A 20,744-nucleotide genomic window follows, 5' to 3' on the forward strand; every position below is an offset into this window, starting at 1 on the left:
CTTCTTTGGATAAATGTTTATTCATATCCTTTGCTCATTTAAAAATTGAGTTATTTGTCTTTTTATTATGGAGTTGTAAGTGTTCCTTATATATTCTGAACACTAGACCCTTATTCATTATGATTTGAAAATATTTTCTCCCATTCTGTAGGTTGTGTTTTCACTTTCTTGATAGTATCCTGTGTTACATGAAAGTTTGAAATTTTGATGAAGTCCAATTTACCTATTTCTTCTTTTTTGCTTGTGTTTTTGGTGTCATATCTAAAAATCTATTGCCAAATCCAAGGTCATGAAGATTTACACCTTTGTTTTCTTCTAACAGTTTTATAGATTTATTGGGCCTTCGGTCCATTTCGTATTAATTTTTGTATATGGTGTGAGGTAGGGGTCCAACTTCATTCTTTTGCAAGTGGATGTAGAATTATCACAGCACCATTTGTTAAAGAGATTATTCTTTTCACACACTTCCTGATTTTAGCAATTGCTATAAAACTGCAATAATCGATTCAGTGTGGTCTTGGTGTGGAGATAGACACAAAAATCAGTGTAACAGAACAGAGTCCAGAAATAGCTCCAGAAATAGCACACATAGGTCCAATGGTGCTTTGACAAAGATGCAAAAGCAATTCAATGGAGAAAGTATAATCTCTAGACAAATGATGCTGGAAGAACTGGACATCCATATGCAAGAAAAATGAATCTTGACCTAAATCTCACACCTTATATGAAAATTAACTCAAGATGGATATTGTATGTAAATGTGAAATGTAAAACTATAAAACTTTTAGAAGAAAATATGGGAGAAAATCTTTGTGATCTGGGGTTTGCCAATGTCAATGGTCATTCCACACAAGAAAAAATTGGGTGCATTGGACTTCATCAAAATGAAAAACTTTTGTGCTACGAATGACTGTTAAGTGAATAAAAAGACAAGCCACAGACAGGAAGAAAATATTTGCAAGTCAAATATCTGATGAAGGCCTTGTATTCAGAACACATAAAGAGCTCTCAAAACTCCACACTAAGAAAATAAACAACCCACTGAAAAATTGGGCTAAGGCTCTGAATAGACATTTTTCCAAAGAAGATATACATATGGCTGATAATCACATGAAAAGATGCTCAACGTCATTAGTCTTTAGGGAACTGCAGGTCAAAACTGCAATGAGACACCACTTCAGACCCACAGAAAAACTGTAATCAAAAGGACAGACCCATAACAAATGTTGGTGAGGATGTGGAGATGTTGGAACCCTCCTACATTGCTGTTGGGAATGTAAAATGGTGCAGCTGCTGTGGAAAACAGTTTGGCAGTTTCTTGAAAGGTTAAATATAGTCACCATATGACCCAACAATTCTATTCCTAGATATCTACTCAGGATAAGTGAAAACATATATCCACACAGAGAGCTTAGACAGGAATGTTCATGGCAGCATCATTCCTATTAGGTAAAAAGTGGGAACAACCCAAATGTCCATCAGCTGACGAATGGTGACCAAATGTGGTATAACTAAGGAATGAAGTATTATTTGGCAAAAAAAAATTGAATGAGGCACTGACACATGCTACAATGTGGATGAGCCTTGAAAACACTCTAAGTGAAAGTATCCAGTCACAAATGACCACATCCTGTATGATTCCATTTATATGAAATGTCCAGAATAGGCAAGCCCACAGAGACAGGAAGTAGATTAGTGGTTGCCAGGGTCTTGCTTTGGGGTAGGGGAGTGACTACCTAATAGCTTGGGGTTTCTTTCTGGGGTGATAAAAATGTTCAGAAATTAGATTATGGTGATGGTTGCACAACTCTAAATACACTAAAAGCCATTGCATTATGCTTTATATATATGTACTTTACATGGATGAACTTTATGTTATGTAAATGACATCTCAATAAAGCTGTTTGTTTTTAAAAGGATAAAAGACCTGAATGGAACTTCACTAAAGAGAATGCACCATTCAGCACAGGGAAAGTTCTTCAACATCATCAGTTATAAGAGAAATGCAATTAAAACCAGGATGGGATAGCATTGCACACCCATTAGAAGAGCTAAAACAAAATTTCCAACAAGAGACTGACAAGAACAAGTGCTATTGAGGGCGTGGAGCAACTGGAACTCTCACAAAGTGCTGTGGCATGCAAAATGGTACCAGTGCTCTGGAGATCAGTGTGGCAGCTTCTTAAAAAGTGAGTCACACGCCCGACAAATGATCAAGCAATCCCACTTCTGGGCATTTGTCCAAGAGAAATTCAAACTTATGTTCGCAAAAACCTGTACACAAATGTCTATGGTGGCGTTATTCATAACTGCCAAGACTGGAAACAACCCAAACATCATCTAGTGGGTGAAGGATAAGCAAATTGCGGTCCATCCACGCATGGAATACCATTCATTGTTAAAAAGGAATGAACCACTGAAACACGTAACCACCTGGATGACTCTCAAAACATTATGCTGAATGAAAGAAACCGGACCTGGGACCTCCCTGGTGGCGCAGTGGTTAAGAATCCGCCTGCTGCAAGAGGGAGGAGATATGGGGATATACGTATATGTATATAGCTGATTCACTTTGTTATACAGCAGCAACTAACACATCATTGTAAGGCAATTATACTCCAATAAATATGTTTAAAAAAAAAAAAGAATCTGCCTGCCAGTGCAGGGGACATGGGTTTGAGCCCTGGTCCGAGAAGATTCCACATGCCACGGAGCAACTAAGCCCCGTGCACCACAACTACTGAGCCTGCGCTCTAGAGCCTGTGAGCCACAACTACTGAGCCCGTGTGCCACAACTACTGAAGCCTGCGTGCCTAGAGCCCGTGCTCTGCAACAAAGAGAAGCCACTGCAATGAGAAGCCCGTGCACCACAACGAAGAGTAGCCCCCGCTTGCTGCAACTAGAGAAAGCCCGTGTGCAGCAATCAAGACCCAACGCAGCCAAAAATAAATAAATAAATACATAAATGAAAAAAAAAAAACACTTTAAAAAAAGAAAAGCTAGACCCGAAAGATAACACACTGTAGGCTTCCATTTACATGACATTCTCAAGAAGACAAAGCTATGGTGATGGGGAGGAGATCCGTGACTCTGAGTAGGAGGAAGGGGTGAGTATAAGGGGTGAGCACGGGGGAGGTTTTGAGGGTCATGGGGGATTCTGTGTCCCAACTGATGTGGCTACAGGAGTCTGTACCTGTGCTAACCTTCACAGAACTGTACATCTTTCAAAAAGTCAATTTTCTGTATAACTCAAAAATAAAAATATATAAATAGCTTAAGAAGCACAACCATCACAGTAAAATTGATTCAGTTAAGAATTCTCCATGAGTGCTAAGTTGAGAGGGATTTTAATGAGGAAAAGGATATTCATAGAATCCAAAGTACATCCTCATTAAGTATTTAATCATTACAAAGGGAAAAAGAGTAACTTCACGGTAGGGAAAGTTGGTGGACACCACCTCCACCAGGTGATTGAGGATAATGCCACCACTGATGGGTAAGCTGACGTCAGGCACCTGCCTGTCTGACATGCATTGCTCCTGTGGAATTCCTGCCGGAAAAATAAAATGTGAATCTATTCATGCAGAAACATGAGAAAACCCCCCAGCAGAGGGACATCCTGCAAAACAGCTTGTCTCCACTCTTTAAAAACGTCTGTGTCATGAAAGACGCAAATGGCCAAGAATCTGTTTCAGATTAAGGAAACTAAGAGCCTTGACCACCAAAACCAACATGTGATCCTGGATTGGGAAAAGTACAGCTACGAAAAATATCACTGGGACAAGTGACACAATTAGAAGCTGGACCGCACATTGAGGGATTGTATCCACTGGAAACGTACACTGAAGTATTAAGGGGTCGAGGCAATGATTTATGCAACCTTTTCTCAAATGTTTCAGAGACAATAATATAAGCAGACACAGAGAGAGACAGAGAACAGTACAGCAGACAGGGCAGGTATGCAGAACTAGTGATGTGGACGCAGGGCATAAGGCAGCGTTCTTGGCCCTCTTCTTGCAACTCTTCTGTAAGTTTGAAATTGTTTCAGAAAAGAAGTTGACATGTGTGGACTCAACTCCTGCTTCCAACCACAGAGAAGTGGCGGGAAGGCCAGCCCGCCTCCAGAAATGACTGTGAAACTGGACGGAGCCCGGCAGCAGCTGCTCCAGTCAGTGGACACTGGACCCTCAGGGCCGTGAGCTCTCAAGGGCCCACCCTCCTGGCTCCCCGGGGGCGGTCTTCTGACCACAGCCCTGAAGCAGGGCTCCAAGCAGAGCACGGCGGTCCCCGCAAGCTCGGAGGCCGAAGCTGGGGTGCAAGGCAGCCGAAGGTAGAGAGCAGCCGGTGCCTAGAAACTCATGTGGGGTCCCTTCGAGCGTGTGGCTGAGGGCTGGAGGGGGTGCTGCTGGAGGCTTCCCCGAGAGCAGACACTATGGGCTGTGTACTAGCTATTTATTCCTGCATAGCAAATTTAGTGGCTTTAAAAAACACGCCTTTACAAATCAGAACTACAATGAGGTACCACCTCACACCAGTCAGAATGGCCATCATTAAAAAGTCTAGAAATAACAAATGCTGGAGAGGGTGTGGAGAAAAGGGAACCCTCTTATGCTGTTGGCGGGAATGTAAGTTGGTGCAGCCACTATGAACAACAGTATGGAGGGTCCTCAAAAAACTAAAAATAGAGCTACAATGTGATCCTGCAATCCCACTCCTGGGCATATATCTGGAGAAAACCATAATTCAAAAAGATACATGCACCCCTATGTTCATAGCAGCACTATTCACAGTAGCCAAGACATGGAAACAACCTAAATGTCCATCGACAGATGAAGGGATAAAGAAGATGTGGTCCATACAGTATATACAATGGAATATTACTCAGCCATAAAAAAGAACGAAATAATGTCATTTGCAACAACATGGATGCAACTAGAGATTATCATGCTAAGTGAAATAAATTAGAAAGAGAAAGATAAATACCATATGATATCACTTATATGTGGAATCTAAAATATGACACAAATGAACATATCTACACAATGGAAACAGACATAGAGAACAGACTGGTGGTTACCAAGGGGGAGGAGGGGTGGGGGAGGGATGGATTGGAAGACTGGGGTTAGCAGATGCAAACTATTGTATATAAGATGGATAAACAGCAAGGTCCTACTGTATAGTACAGAGAACTATATTCAATATCCTGTGATAAATCATAATGGAAAAGAATATAAAAAAGAATGTATATATACGTATAACTGAATCACTTTGCTGTACAGCAGAAATTAACACAACATTGTAAATCAACTATACTTCAATTAAAAACCCCCCAAAACCCCCAAACTTCCCCCCCACACACACACACATTTACTATATATACCCAGCTTCCATGGGTCAGGAGTCCAGGCACGCCTTTTTTTTTTTGGTGGTGCCATGCAGCATGTGGGATCTTAGTTCCCCGACCAGGGATCGAACTTGTGCCCCCTGCAGTGGAAGCGCAAAGTCTTAACCACTGGACCACTAGGGAAGTCCCCAAGGCCATGTGGAAAGGGTGGGCAAACCTTAACTGGGTCTTCTGCTCAGGGTTTCAAAAGGGTACAATCAAGGTGCCAGTGTTTCCTTCAGAGGCTTGGGGTCCTCTTCGAAGGTCATGTGGCTGTAGGACTGAGGTTCCTGCTTTCTTGTTGGTGGACAGCAGGAGCCTCTAAGAGGTTGCCCACTGTTCCTGACACATGGCCCCTCCCAGGCCTCTCACAACCTGGTAGCTCACTTCTTCAAGGCCAGGAGGAGAATCTCTTACTCTGGTCTGCAAAGACAGAGTCTTAAATACTGCAGACCAATCAAGAGAGTGACAGCTCATCACCTTCGTCATGTGCTATTGGCTAGATGCCAGCCACAGGTTCCTTCTGCACTCAAGGGGAAAGATATTCCAGGGCATGACTCCTTGGAGGACCCCTTAGATCATGTCCACCAGGAGCTGAGATCGAAACAAAAACACTGGAAGACCAGCTGTGCTGGGCAGAACTGGCACTTGGGCCCAGCCAGAATGGAGACACCTGCTTACTTATTTTTTGGGAGAACAGACTACAACCTACAGCAATGCCTACTCTAGGCTCATCTAAGAAAATTTAAAACTGAGCCCCATAAAGAGCTTTGGGGGGACTGAAACCGGAAGCTGAGTCTTGCCAAGTCGAGGGTCTTGTGAGGCACTTTGGGGTTCCCAGATCGAAACCAACAAAGCATGAAAACAAGCCCACAAAGGTCCAGTAATTGAATAGCTGCTAAAATGAGAACCAACAGTCTTCCTAGGAAGATAACAGAATCCAGAGTCTTTACAGAATGTTCAGTATTCAGCCCAAAATCACTAGACGTGTGAAGAAATAGTAAAATTTCCTCCTTGTCAAGGAGAAACACCAGCTGTCAATTAATTTCCTCCTAGATGTAAATTCACCCTTCATTGCCTGCTCTGCAAAAGTGGATCAGCTCACTATAAAGGAGAAATGCTTAATGTAATTTTGTCCACTGTCACAGAGCAGGTGGCAAATGAATTTACAGCCAACAGGCAGTAAAAGCATGACTGGCATAATGTACACACACTACAGCTCAAAACTCCACCTCTGTGGTGTACAGCAAACAGAAATGCTCACACAAGTGGCACGCAAGGGAGGTTCATAGCAGCTTAATGTTCAGTAGCTCAAAACTGGAAATGGAATACTACACTGCAGTGAAAAAAACCCAAACATCTCCCAAATGCAGCAGCAAGGGTGCATGTCACAAACATGACGGCAGGTGAAAGAAGCCGGAAAAAAGAACACAAACTGCACATACCATTCACGCAAAGCTTAAGAGCAGGCAAAGTGATGTATAGCGGGAGAAGCCAAGGTAGTGGTTGGCTTTGAGGGCATGATGCAGAGTTCTGTTTCTTGGTCCGGTGGTCAAGCACGTTTGTAATTTGTGCACGTTTCTCTAAGTTGTTCAAGGACAGGCTGGAGCCCTGTCTCCCTTGGTGCCCGGTCCTTTCCCGGCCCAAAGCCTCCTGCATCAGTTCATCCTAAGAGCCCCTGAGGTCCCCAGCTCCTGAGGCAGGTTATTCCCAACTGCCCAGCTGAGGGGAGCTCTGTTCAAAGAGCAGAAAAGGCAGGCTGCAGAGTTGCTAAGGCTCTTCCTGTTCCCCAGGGAGATTTCTGAACCTGGGGGTGGGGAGGCTGGTTTAGCACTGAGGCCTCTCCCTCCCCCACTCCAGGGCAGGGGCCCAGGGGAACCGAGCAGGGTGCAGGAGGAGCTAGGTGATGCAGCAAATGCCCACCTGCTCCCTTCTTTCTCCTGGGCCCAGAGAAGGCTGACCGTGGCGGGGGTCGGTGAGCCTGTAGCCCTCCCCTGGTTCTCCCCTGTGTCCCCAGCCCCATTGCAGGGCTGCCCCTTCTTGGCCCGAGAGGCTGCTCCCTCCCCGTCTCCGGTTGGCCTCCCAGCCTGCAATGGGCCAAATGGGGGGCTTGGCCACTCCCTCTTCCTGGCGCCAGGCTGGAGCCCCTGACCCTGCACACCGGCCCAGAGCCAGGGCCCAGCCCACCAGACCCCCTCTCTGCTCGCCGGAAGCGGGTGGAGCTGGGCTAGCGCAAACAGGGCCCGCCCCCTGCCCCGGGTTCCTGGGGAGTGAGGGCCTGTGGGGAGGCGCCTGCGAGCCCGCAGCTCCTTCACCATGGTGACGGCTCCCTGCTGCGTGGCAGGTACCGGTGGCCTCAGCACGGGTGGGGGCAGGGCAGGCCAGCTGCCCTCCTCCTCTCTGAGGGGCTGTGCCCCCCTCTCTAGGCTTCCCTGGCTGACTCAGGTCAGCCTCACAAACCCTCCCAGACAAGCTGGGTTTGGCAGGAGGTGTGTTTGGGGGCCTGGATTGTCCAGTAAGTCGCCCCGACTTACTTTCACTCGGCCCAGAAACCGAGCGCAGGGCGGGCAGGCTGGTGGGGCCTTGGCTGGCCTTGGGATCTTGCTGGTGTGCACGTGGCCTGGCTCCGCCCGGCCCCGCTCCCTTCTCTGATTAGGGGCCGTGACCTTGCTCTTCTGAGGGGAGCTGGTAGCCAAGAGCTCCTCTTCACCATGGAGACCACTTAATTTGTGGCCTCAAGGGCAGCTCAGTGCCCTGGGTGCCCAGCCTGGAGAGCTGGGGGCAGGGGAATGTGTCCCTGAGGCCGTCCAGGGTCCTGCTGCCCAGGTAGGCTGGGAGACAGGTGCGACTGACCCCACATGTAAGGATGCACACCGACGCCCAAGGGACAGAGGGCAGCCCGTGGCCCAAGGCCAGGGGGTGATGTCATTCTGAGACACCCCGCAGCCCTCCCCTCCCCCCTGCCCCCCCTCAGGCCGCTGTCTGGGCCGCTGCGACCATCACCCGGGTTGCTGGCCCCTACCCGCTGGGGCCGTGGCCCCCCAGGAAGGCACACGCACAGGTGGAAAGCTCTGCATTCGCAGGTTATTATTAACCCGGCAGTGACGTCACCCGCAGCCAATGGGAGGCGGGTTTATTTCCAGGGCTGACAGCTTGATAACGGTTAATTTTAGCTGGATCTTCTTTCCCCAGGCTCGTGAAAATCCCTGCCCGCCAAAGAGGGGGCTGTCTGTGTCGCCCCCCCCCAAACAGCTTGTGGCTGGGCCTGGGAGCTACTGGAGGGGCTGAGAAGGCGGGGCCTGTACCCCCCCCCTCTGCCCGCTCCCCAGAAGGTGCCCTGGGAGGCTGCCCCAGCCTCCTTAGCAGGAGTCCCTTCTTTGCTTGTCCCCCCACCCATACCCTGGGCTGCTACGGGGGCCACTGTGACCAGTGGCTCAGGTGTGGGAAAAGGGCTACAGGGGCGGAGCCTGACCTGGGAGAGGGGAGGAGCACAGCTGGGACCTGGGCAGGCTTGTCCAGAAGTAACGCTGCCCCGGCTCAGGCCTTCCAAGCCTTCCGCAAGCTCTGCCCTCCTTGTGTGTGACCTTGGGCACTGTGCTTTGCTTCTCTGTGCCCAGTTGGCTCTTGGTCCACGGGTCCTCAGGCTGCCTGGGAGCCTGACCACGCAAGGCTTGGTGACTGTGGCTGTTTAGTGCATCACATAGTGTTTAGTATTGCTTAGTATTTCATAGTTATTCAGTACTAGTCAGTGATTAGTAGTTATTTAGTACTATTCAGTGGTTATTAAGTACGAATCAGTAGTTAGTAGTCATTAAACACTATTCAGTGGTTAGCAGCTGTTCACCAGTCAGCTGGACCACGCGGTGGTGCAGCTGTTCACCAGTCAGCTGGACCACGCGGTGGTGCAGCCCTGCGCTGCTGGTCTGGGTCATGCAGCATCATACCTCCCTCCGTGTCTCCACCGTGTGAGCCCAGTGTCTCCAGACGCCATGTTGCCCGGGCTCCCAGGGCCCTGCAGGTGGTCCGGCTGAGGACGGATGGGCATGTCCTGGGGACACGGAGGCCTCTTGGGGGAACCACTGGAGACCCCTGCCCCGGGTCAGCGAGCAGGTCCTTGGGGGGGACGCTGCCTTCCACTAGCAGCGGCCACTGCTCTGGGGAGCGCGGCCTCCCAGCCCCTGGTGCAGGCAGCCCACTGTGCTTTGGTTCCTGCCAGGCGACAGCAGTGGGTGAGCCCAGAGCAGAGAGGCGAGCCTCAGGCCTGTGCGGGCGTCTGATAAACACCCTCTGAGGCTTCAGGCAGCTGGAGATCCCTGGGGGAAGTTGGGGTGGCGTCCACAGGGACCCGGGCCTCCTGCCCCCTTGGTCCGTCCCATCCCAGCCTCGATCAGTCACGGCATCTCCCAGATCCTGCCTAACCTTCGGCAGAAGGGGACGCATTAAACACAGAGGCCAGCTGGGCCGGGCGGGGTGGGTCGGGCTTTCCGCACAGGCGTGTATTTTTAATTCCTGGCTCCTGTTTGATGGTATCAGCTGCACCAGGAAGTGCCGGGTCACTTGCCAGCCCCTCTCGCCCGGTCTGTGGGGCGGACACAGGGACAGCCCAGCAGGAGGGCCCCTTCCCTCCCGGAGAGACCCTCCCCACGGGGCAGGGAGACCTGCTTGGCACCCAACCACTGCCCCGGCCCATCTTTACTTCCTTACCTGCTGGGGGTCCCACCTCTGGGGGCTCCCCGTGGGCACTGCCCCATCAGGAAGTGCTGACCCCTGGGCCTCTGCTCTCCCCACACATTTTTTGAGACCCTGCCTTACCTTCTCCGAGACCCTGACCCTAACCTGAGTGTCCTCGGGCTCTGAGGCAGATGGAGACATGGCCACGGGGAGATGCGGTAATGGGTGAGCTGACAAGTTTGGAGGTCCCGGAAGAGGCCATGACCCTGGTCTTCACTAACCCATCCCCCTCCTCGAAACCCATTTTGGTCATTGCCCTGGTCTGCCCAGGGTCCTCAGGGACATCCACTTGCTACAGATTGAGGGGAGGCCTCAGGGCCACAGCCTGGAACTCTCTCTGGGAGCTGATTTCTTTCCTTGGCAAACTCTGCGTCCCTGGGAACCCGGCCCATGTGTGCAGACCAGGGCAGCCCGCAAAGATTTCAGTGGGCTCTGGGGGTGGACTTCAAGTGTTCCCTGTACCAAAAGGGGCCCAGGGTGGAAAACAGTTCTTTCCAGGGCCTCGGAGGGAGGGTGAGCTGACTGGATCTGCTGATGGAGCCTCAGGCCACTTGGCCGAGCTGAGGGGACCCTGGAGGCCACAGTTTCCATGCCACACCACGGGGCCGGGTTGCAGAAGCCTGGCTTTGGGATCCTGCTGGGCAAGCCTGTGTGGCAGGCACGTGGGGGGCAGGGGGCTTGGAAACAAGCAGATTCTGGGGTCCCACCAGGGGGTCTGCACCCCCTGGGCCACCCTGGAGAGACGCCTCAGAACACAGCACCATTGTAAATCAGGTGCCGGCAGGACAGCCGCCCAGACGCCGACCTCAGCCACCCCCCCAGGCCTGACCTGCTCCTCCCCTGCCCCCACCTGCCCCACCCTTGCGGACTGGCCCGTCCCTGGGACCTCCTTTTATGATCCAAATGCCTTTTTGTGCTCGGCGCAGCGCTGCTCTCCCCTCGCGTGCCCGAGCCTGGCGTTTCAGTCTTGCTGCATCTGCCCTCTGCCTCTAGCTGCTTCTCTCCGGGCCTCTCTCCATCTCTGCCCCTCCCTCCTTTCTGTTCCCTCTCCCCACCCCGGCTCTCGCCGCCTCCGCCTGTTTTTCTCTCCCCGCCCGCGCTCTCTCCGGGTGCGTCTCGTCTCCGCCTTTGTAGCTCGCTCCCTCGCCACATCCTCCTCTCGCGTCCCTGTCGCGCTCGCGTGCGTCCGCGGGCCCGCTGTCCCTGTACCCCTGCATCCCTGCATCCCTCGCATCCCCGCCCCCGGCCCCGCCCGCGCCGGTACCGCATTGCCGTACTGCAGGGGTGTAGTGCACTGCGCCTGCTCCGTCAATAGGTGGACCCCCTCCTGGAGAGATAAAACCGCCGGCGCCGGCGCCGCCAGTCCCTCTGGCTGAGACCTCGGCTCCGGGTAAGGACGCTGGGCCTCCGGGTCCCCACCCCCGCCCCCAGCTTTCCGCAGAGGGTCCCTTCCCCGGGGACCAGTCCTAGGGGCAGAGACTGGTCGGCCCGGCGCCTGGCGAGGCTGCGCTGCTCCCCGAGGAGATCGGCTGCCCGCCCAGGGACTCCGGACCCAGCACCGGGGTCAGTCCCCCGGGCGGCCCTGGGTGGGGTGGGGGCACCGCGGTAGCGCTTGTTTACGGGGCTGCCGCGGCGGGGGCGAGTCTCCTGGGCGGCGGCGATCAACCTGCAGCCGTGACCTTGGGATCGCCCCGGGGGCCCTGCGGGGTTCGGGAAGGGTCGTCAGCGCTGGGGGCTGGTGAGGGTGGGCGCTGGGGGTGCCCCCCCGGACGTAGAGGGGGAGGGGGAGCCTGTGAGACCTGAGGGGTCCTTGCCACCCCACCTCCACCCGGGCAGGTGGTGTCCACCTGGTGTCCGCACCCTAGGGTGCACCGTTTTCTCCCGCTTTCCCTTCCCCAGCCACCTGCTCCCCTCCCCGGGCTGCCCAGGTTTCTCCATTGACCTCCAGGATGAGGCAGGGGCTGTGACCCTGTGACCAGAGGGAAGGGGGAGGGTATGGCCCTCTGCCCCCACCAGGCTGAGGGCATCTCTGTCTGGCATCTGCTGAGCTTGGCTGCTGGGGCCAGATTCTCCCTCCTCTGGACAGAGCAGGGACCCCCACCTCCCTGCCCTACTGTCTGCCCCCATCCAGACCCCGGGGAGGGCCCGAGCTATTCTGGGCCCCTGATCTGGGCACCGCATCGCCCTGCTTGAGCTCTGGGCCAGCCTGTCTCCCCGGTGCCAGCCTGCCGGGCAGGGATGAGGGGAAGATGGCGCTGTCCCTGCTTGAGGAGGGGAGTGGGAAGCACTGACCACCTCTCCACCGTGGCAGCTCTGCGGGGTGGGGGGTGGGGGCTGGGATCGGGTGCGGTGTCCCAGCCCAAGACCGTGGGAGGGGAGCAAGCGCCGGGCACAGGGCACTGGAGAGCTGGGCGGGGTGACTCATCACCAGGCCCCTGACTGGTCATGGGGCTCACCCAGGCTGGTGTTTCTCGGTCTCTCCAGATGGGGGTTAACTTCTTTCATGGTGGTGGTGGGGGGGTTCTGTAGGCACAGCACTCAGACATTTACAGCTACTGGACTGTTTGGGCTTGCCCCCGGGCTCTGCTCAGCTAAACACGGAGACCTGGCTCTGGCCTTGGGGCCTCGGACTGTGGTCAGGGTGTGCTCCCGACCTGTGCAGGGCAGTGTCTTTGCTGGGCTTCTCTCTGAGGCCCTCTGTCACCTTTGCTCCCCACCTCGACCCACAGAGTCACTGCTCAGCGTCCCCCTCGCCCTGAGCCAGAGCACCCCAGGTCGTGCCAGCCCCTCCCCACACCCCGGGCAGAATGGGCAAGGAAAAGACCCACATCAACATCGTGGTCATCGGCCACGTGGACTCGGGCAAGTCCACCACGACTGGCCACCTCATCTACAAATGCGGGGGCATCGACAAGAGGACCATCGAGAAGTTTGAAAAGGAGGCGGCCGAGGTGAGCCCTGGGGGGGCTCCCACCTTTGCCTCCACCATGAGGTTGGGTTCCCACATGGCAGCTGGGCTGATGCTTCCCTGACCCTGGCGCACGTAGCTCAGATTAACTCCTCTGGGGCAAGAGGGGCGTGAGCCCTAAGGACCCCAGGTGGGAGGTGTGTACGTCACAGCATCCAGATGGGAAAGGCATGGGGGCAGCAGGGGGAGCCTGTCTCTGAGGAGGTGCCTGGTGGGGGGGAGGTGGGATGACCCGCTGGACCAGCCCCAGGTGGGGGAGGGGCTGGAGGTGCATTTCTCCCAGTGTAGGTCACTGTCTCTGAGCCCCCAGGGTTGGGTTCCCATGTCCCCAGGGCTGAGGTCTGGGGCTGGAGGTGGCGCTGTCCTTGCTTGTCCCAGGGCTGGGCCAGGACTCAGAGCGGCTATTAATAGCTGATTGATGGGCACCCAGCCCATCAGCTCCATTTTCTCCTGCCGGGCTGGGGCAGGCTGCTTGTCCAGGGTGGCACCCTTTTTTCTGGGGGGTCTTTGTCACCTGGTGAGGATGAGAGGGGTCTTGATGACTGACCCCCCATTTCTTGAAGCTGATCCTCTCAAGTGTCCGAGACCCATGGGTGGGACGTGTCCATGGAGTGGGGGTCTGCTCTCTGCCTCCTACCTCCGCCCCTGAGCTCCGGGAGAAGCTCCTGTTGGGGAGCTGTGAGGGGTCTCACCTGGATGGCCGGTGCCAGGGCTCAGGAGGGGGCAGCTGCTGGCCTGGGCTGAACCCTGCTCATGGGGCCGGGGGGCTGCTCGTGGGCCCCAAAGCTGTGTCTCTTCTTCCCTGCGGGGCTGGTGTTGAGGGGGGCTGAGGGTGTCTGCAGGGTGTCTGGTTCGGGTCTAGCTGGACCCTGGCTGGGCAGCCTCCCTGGAGGGCAGAGCCCTGTCCGTGCATGGCCGTGGCAGGGAGCTTAGGCCAGCTGGGCAGTGACCACAGCTGCCACCCTGACCGCAGCCCTGACCCTGGGGGTCTCGCTGGGCACTTGGCACAGGCGTTGGGAGAGGGTAGCTCGGCCTTGCTTTCCCTGGTCAGGCGGGGCGGGGAGTGGAGGAGGGGCCTCAGAGCCGCTGGGAAGCTTTAGCGGCTGTAGAAAGAACTGGAAAGCCAGGCCCTTCCTTGCGACCTCATCTGATTTCTTTCTTTCTTTTTCCCTTAAAAAAAAAAAAAAAAAATCACAGAGGGGCTTTTTGGTTGGACAGCCTGAAACCCAGTGGGGTCATCGGCTGACACAGGGATCTTGGGGGTGGGGTGGGGTGGGGACCCTGGCTTCAGATAAAGGGGAGCCCTCAGCCAGGGGAGGGCTTGAAACCAGGGCGGCTCTCAGGCTGCTCCCAGGCCCTTGCGCCCCCTGCTGGTGGCGCCCGTTTAGGTGGCCGGAGGCCGGTCTGGGCAGGGCAGGGATGAGGTCCGGGTGTCCCCAGTTCCAGAGGTGGGTCCAGAGTCCCAGGGTTCCAGCAGGAGGGAGGGATCTCTCTGCTGTGACATGCTGCTCCTGCGCCCCAGGGGGACCCGTGGCCAGGCCAGCTGAGTCCCGGTCCTGTCCTGAGCCACGTCCCTGCCCCTCCAGATGGGGAAGGGCTCCTTCAAGTACGCCTGGGTGCTGGACAAGCTGAAAGCTGAGCGGGAGCGCGGCATCACCATCGACATCTCCCTCTGGAAGTTTGAGACCACCAAGTACTACATCACCATCATCGATGCCCCGGGCCACCGCGACTTCATCAAGAACATGATCACAGGCACCTCCCAGGTGGGCGGGGCCTTGGGGGCCCGGGGGAGCGGGAGGCGGGGCGAGGGCACCATTCAGGAGACCCTGGGGGCCCTGGAAGCAGTGAGCGGTAGTTGGGTCTCCTCTGCTTCCTCGCCAGGGCACGAGACCCCTCACCTTTGTCACCACTCGCCCCCCAAAGAACTAAGTGCCCCGACATCTCAGCCAGGCAAGGGTGCCTGTAAGGACAGCCAGCCACTGTCAGGGACACCTTCACAGACAGAAGACACAGAGGCCAGGATGGGGACACTGAAATGTGGGCAGAAATGCCCCCGGGCCATCCGCCATTGCCAGGGCATTCACACAGACAGACAGACACTGCCCCTAAGGTTGGGACCCCCAGGTTCCATCCCCAGGAGATGGCCCAGGCCCCTGTCTGCTGCCCAGAGGGCCTGGGCTTGGGTGCTGGGCGAGGTCTGGGCTCACCTTGCCCGACCTGCCGGGCAGGCGGACTGCGCCGTGTTGATCGTAGCGGCGGGAGTGGGCGAGTTTGAGGCGGGCATCTCCAAGAACGGGCAGACCCGGGAGCACGCACTGCTGGCCTACACGCTGGGCGTGAAGCAGCTTATCGTGGGGGTCAACAAGATGGACTCCACGGAGCCCGCCTACAGCGAGAAGCGCTATGACGAGATCGTCAAGGAGGTCAGCGCCTATATCAAGAAGATCGGCTACAACCCAGCCACCGTGCCCTTCGTGCCCATCTCGGGCTGGCACGGCGACAACATGCTGGAGCCCTCGCCCAACGTGAGTGCCCAGCAGCGGTGGGGCTGCTCGGACCCCTCCCTGAGGGCCCTGGGTCAGGGCGGGCACAGCCAGCCAGCAGGAGGTCAGAGGGCTGCGCTACAAGTGCGGTGCCAGCCCCCTATGGGTGTCCGCGCTGGTGGGAGCCCCAGACTCCTTGGGGGCCAGACGCTCTGCCCTCAGCTCAACCTCCCCGTGAGGCTGGCAGAAGCCGCTGCAGCCCCTTCTCTGGCCAGGGACACGCCCCACCCCCAGGTTGACACTGCAGGGGCAGCGGCTGCCGGGGCCCAGGCCCACTTGCCCCGTCTCTGTCTCCAGAGACCTGCGTGGCAGGGTTGCATCTCCCCCCAGGAGCCGAGGCCACGGGGGCCTCCCAGGCACCTCTCCGAGGCCCCCCAGGCACCTCCCCGAGGCCCAGAGCAGGCCGGGACAGCAAAGGGCCGAGGGCTGGCTCTCTGGGGTCAGCTGGGAAGCTGGTGGCTCTGGCAGCCCATGTCCTGGGGACTCTGTCTCGGTAGGAAGTGATGAGTGGGACTGGTTGTTTTGAATTTGTGGAGCCCGAGACCACGTGCCTCACCTGGTCAAGCCAGAGGCCACCCCTGGCCCAGCAGGGGTCGCTAGTCCTGGCCAGGCTGCAGCTGCCCACACTGAGGGAGGTGGGCACGGGGGGTATCTCAGGAGAGCCAGGGGAAACTCAGCCCTGCACCCGTGGTTGGGGGCCGCCCCTTCTGGCTGGGCTGCGTGCTTGTATCTCGTGGACTGAGCTCCCCTCGTGGGATCTCACGTAGGGAGGAATGAGCCAACCGTGGGCCCGGAGGCCATGGCTGTGGGGTGGGTGGCGCGGGGGCACATGGGCTCTAGGATGGTGCCTTCTTCCTCCTGCGCAGATGCCGTGGTTCAAGGGCTGGAAAGTGGAGCGGAAGGAAGGGAACGCCAGTGGCGTGTCCCTGCTGGAGGCCCTGGACACCATCCTGCCCCCCACGCGCCCCACAGACAAGCCCCTGCGCCTGCCGCTGCAGGATGTGTACAAGATCGGCGGTGAGTGAGGGCTCCGTGGCCACCGCCCGCTGCAGCACCCACCCTGCACGCCTGGCCAGCTCTGCCCTCAGACCCCCTCCTGAGAATGGGCCCCTGACCAGGAGCATCCGGACCGGGTTATTTCAGCCTCTTCCCCCATGCTGCACGCTTTCCGGGGGGCCACCCATCCACCCATCTCCATCCATCCATCCATCTATCTGTCCATCTATCCACCCCCACCCCCGACCCATCTATTATCCATTTCTTCATCAGTCCATTCATCCATCCATCCATCAGTCCATTTATCCACCCACCTCCCCCTGCCCATCCATCAGTCTGTCCCGAGTTTGCCAGGGTCTTCCTCCCTCCAGATAAGTGCCCAGCCCTATACCAGAAGCTGGTGGCACAGGGAGAGTCACATATTACTCTCCACCTGGAGATCCCTGTCTTGGGGGAGACACGATCCACTCCAGGAATGAGAAAAGCTGGTCATGAAATGATATAGAACCATAAACAAATATGAGGCCCACGAGGGGGCAGCGGTGGGGGACTCCCAGCCAGGAGGCTGTGGCAGAGGTGCAGGGGCTGCGTGCAGGATGGAGGTGTCACGCTCGCCCTGCACAGAGCGGCCACCAGCCTCAGTCTCCGCAGCGCCACACGAGCCTCTGTCACAGCCAGCGAGACCGGCTGGAACCCCCCTGCCCCCCGCCCCCCACTCTGGGGAGCACCAGACCCCCACCGGGCAGCCACACAGTGTAAGCAGATCCTGAGAAGTGCAGGGGCACCCATGCCCCTTTGGGAATGACCCCCAAGACAGCAGCACCAGCGCCGGGCAGGCCACCCTGGGTGGGCTTCTGCCTCACAGGGTGGGGCCTCGGGGAGAGGAGGGTCCCCCAGTGCCTCCTCCGGGGGAAGCTGCCACCCGGGGGCAGGGGTGGGACCCCTCCTTGCCCATGCTCCCTGTGTTCTGGGAGCTCTCTTCCTCAGTCCCTTCTTCGCTGACGGGGCGCGCAAGCCTCCGCTTCTGTCTGAACGTCTCAGCGTCCGCCTCGCCCACGGTCTCCCTGTCCCCTCCCTCCCGCCACGTGGCCACCCCCCACCTGCCAGGGAGGACAGGGCACCCCTGGCCCCAGCCTGCCCTCACGGCCCCCTTCCTCTCTGCGCAGGCATTGGCACTGTGCCCGTGGGCCGAGTGGAGACGGGCATCCTCCGGCCGGGCATGGTGGTGACCTTTGCGCCTGTGAACATCACCACGGAGGTGAAGTCAGTGGAGATGCACCACGAGGCGCTGAGCGAGGCCCTGCCCGGAGACAACGTAGGCTTTAACGTGAAGAACGTGTCGGTCAAGGACATCCGCAGGGGCAACGTGTGCGGGGACAGCAAGTCCGACCCTCCCCAGGAGGCCGCCCAGTTCACGTCCCAGGTGGGCAGCCCGGTGGCCGGCAGGGCCCCCCAACCGGTACCAGGGCTGTCCTCAGGCGAGGGGGCTGCCTGGCACCGGGGAGGACTGAGCCCCCCGCTTCACAGAGTGGGCAACTGAGGCCGGGCAGGGCTGAAGCCAGCCGAGGGCGCAGGCAGGAAGAGCAGGCGGGGTGCGCCCCGGCCTTGGTGCTCCCAGCCTCACTGAGGTCCCACTTTGGTCCTGAAAACACTTTTATCAGTTTATTGCCCGGGACAGGCCTGTGATACTTTATCCTCTACATTTTCACTGTGCCCTCTTTGGTCACCTCTTCACGTGACTAGGATTTTTTAAATTGGCTTTACTGAGATATAATTGCAATATGATAATCGAAGTCCGGTTTTGTCATCCCCCGTCTTTGCTCTGGCCGCTGGGCCTTTCAAACCGTGCCCTCGTCGTTGTTTATCTCTTGTGGCTTTTTAGATGCTTGAAGAGGACCTTGGGGTCCAGGTCCGGGGGCCTGGGTTCCCCCTAGACTGACCTTCCTCCATGGTCAGCACTCTGGGCCCCAGGGACCTGGGGGTGGGCGGAGCCTCCTCCTGGACTTGGGTGCTGGGCGATGCTGGGCGAGGCCTGATGGCCTCATGCACCTCTGTCCACAGGTCATCATTCTGAACCACCCTGGGCAGATCAGCGCTGGCTACTCGCCGGTCATTGACTGCCACACAGCCCACATCGCTTGCAAGTTTGCTGAGCTGAAGGAGAAGATTGACCGGCGCTCTGGAAAGAAGTTGGAGGACAACCCCAAGTCCCTGAAGTCCGGCGATGCGGCCATCGTGGAGATGGTCCCGGGGAAGCCCATGTGTGTGGAGAGCTTCTCCCAGTACCCACCTCTCGGTGAGCCGGGTGGTGAGGGAGGGGCAGCGCCGGGGTGGTGGCCAGTCCAGGCCAAGGGCAGAGGACCACTGTGGGGGTGGGGTGGACGGAGGGTCCTGCACTTTTCCGCTGCAGCTTAGAGCTTAGCAGGAGACCCCCGGCCTTGGTCTTTGTCTCATGGAGCACAGGTGGCCCCACTGGGTGGGCCTGGGATGGTATCCTGCTCTGCAGAGTCACCCAAGGCCCACAGCTAGTCTGGTGGCAGAGTTAGGACTGGCCACCTGCGTCCAGCTGGCCCGCCCCACAGATACCCCAAGGATGACCCACAGACCTATATCAGAGAGCTGCCTTATGCAAGGTTGCTGGCCATCTTCAAGATAGCTAAAAGGGTGTACTGTACTCCGCGCCAGGCTGCCCTAAGTACTGTTCACATACCATTTAATTCCCACAACGACGCCTTGGCGGAATCCTATGTGTGTTATTTCTGCCACCTAAGGAGACAGGAGCCTCGTACTCCACTGTCCCGTCCCCCCCCCCCTCCCGCGAAACAGGCGCAGAGAGCTCGGTGCCCAGCGCTAGGGCCCCGCCCCAGGGCCAGGGGCTGGGGAGGATGCTGCGGGCGCGAGTGCGCCTGCGCGCTGCATCCCGGCCCGCGCCTCACGCCCCCTCCCTGCAGGCCGCTTCGCCGTGCGCGACATGCGGCAGACGGTGGCCGTGGGCGTCATCAAGAATGTGGAGAAGAAGAGCGGCGGCGCCGGTAAGGTCACCAAATCGGCGCAGAAGGCGCAGAAGGCGGGCAAGTGAAGCGCGGGCGCCCGCGGCGCGACCCTCCCCGGCGGCGCCGCGCCCCGCCCCCGCCCCCGGCCCCGCTCCCGGCGCGGTCCCGGCGCCCCGCCCCCCCGCCAGGCGCATGTCTGCACCTCCGCTTGTAAGAGGCTCTCCGTCAGCGACTGGATGCTCGCCATCAAGGTCCAGTGGAAGTTCTTTAAGAGGAAAAGCGCCCCCGCCGCCGCCCCGGCTTCCGCGTCCAGCCTTTGCCACGCTCAGTGCCCGTTTTACCAATAAACTGAGCCACCCCGGAGCCGTGTGCGCCTGCTGCTGGGGGGTGGGCGGCTCGCCCTGCGGGAGGGCGCTCGTTAGGACCCCTCCTGGCCCCCCACCAAGTTGCCAGCCCCGTCCCACCTGGCGTCCCGCCCGGCACCCACCGCCCCTGTGGGCGACCTGGCCAGGTGTCCACCTGTGCTACCCAGGGGGGCGGTGGGGCACTGGATCCAGAGTCCAGCTGGTGAGGGGGCTTTGGCGTCCCCCCAGTGGGGGCATCCAGGACAAAGAATGAGTCACTTTGGAGCCGCAGAAGCGGGGTTGAATGTGTTGGGGGTCTCTCTGAGAATGGGGTGAACTGAGGGCTCCTCCCCCACGAGTGACTGTCACACACACATTGTTGTTCACCCGGGTTTTCAAGCTCCCACACTCTTGGAAGCCCACTCTTAACGCCCCCAACTCCCACCCCTAGGCCGGTCACTTGTGGCTGGACGCAGCGCCACTGCCATCCTGCTCCTCAGTGGGGCCCCCGGCACAGCCAGGAACTCCAGCCCCCGGGACCCCAGAACAAGCCCTGACCTTGGTCAGCAAGCACGGTGGAGGTGGGGGGGGGGAATGGCTCCCTGCCCAGCTCTCCCTGCTTCCAGAAAGCAGCCCCCAGCCCGAGCCGGGTGTTGGTGCTGCAGATGGAGCTCAGGGTGGGGCTGAGCAGATCCCTGACTGCGGGCACAGTGCAGACTTGCCCGCCTGCAGCGGGAACTGGGCTGTGGGGCGTCGCCTCCGGGATGAGCAGCAGGCCACGCA

The 20,744-nt window shown here is 57.4% G+C and overlaps 1 protein-coding gene across 3 annotated transcripts; it reads left to right on the forward strand.

The window, feature by feature from the left end:
- The first annotated feature begins 11,412 nt into the window (after nt 1–11,412).
- On the forward strand, nt 11,413–19,980 carry EEF1A2 (eukaryotic translation elongation factor 1 alpha 2). 3 transcript variants are annotated; one of them, XM_036825507.1, is made up of 8 exons: nt 11,413–11,504; nt 12,844–13,065; nt 14,669–14,848; nt 15,314–15,610; nt 16,495–16,645; nt 17,791–18,047; nt 18,686–18,920; nt 19,576–19,980. In XM_036825507.1, exons 2-8 carry the CDS (start codon nt 12,922–12,924, stop codon nt 19,701–19,703), a joined length of 1,392 nt encoding a protein of 463 aa, XP_036681402.1. In that variant the 5' UTR covers nt 11,413–11,504; nt 12,844–12,921; the 3' UTR covers nt 19,704–19,980. The 3 variants fall into 3 exon arrangements, with proteins under 3 accessions (XP_036681402.1, XP_036681401.1, XP_036681400.1); XM_036825506.1 differs by lacking the exon at nt 11,413–11,504 and adding an exon at nt 11,528–11,677; XM_036825505.1 differs by lacking the exon at nt 11,413–11,504 and having other exon boundaries at nt 12,804–13,065.
- The last annotated feature ends 764 nt before the right edge of the window (nt 19,981–20,744 follow it).

The sequence above is a fragment of the Balaenoptera musculus genome, chromosome 15, assembly GCF_009873245.2.
Source record: "Balaenoptera musculus isolate JJ_BM4_2016_0621 chromosome 15, mBalMus1.pri.v3, whole genome shotgun sequence".
NCBI lineage: Eukaryota > Metazoa > Chordata > Mammalia > Artiodactyla > Balaenopteridae > Balaenoptera > Balaenoptera musculus.

Bases quoted from the DNA above. Each gene is read 5' to 3' on its own strand.
- EEF1A2 (XM_036825507.1), top strand. From the start codon at position 12,922: ATGGGCAAGGAAAAGACCCACATCAACATCGTGGTCATCGGCCACGTG. The intron at 14,849-15,313 runs GTGGGCGGGGCC...CCTGCCGGGCAG, and splicing joins TGATCACAGGCACCTCCCAG to GCGGACTGCGCCGTGTTGAT. The intron at 16,646-17,790 runs GTGAGTGAGGGC...CTCTCTGCGCAG, and splicing joins GGATGTGTACAAGATCGGCG to GCATTGGCACTGTGCCCGTG.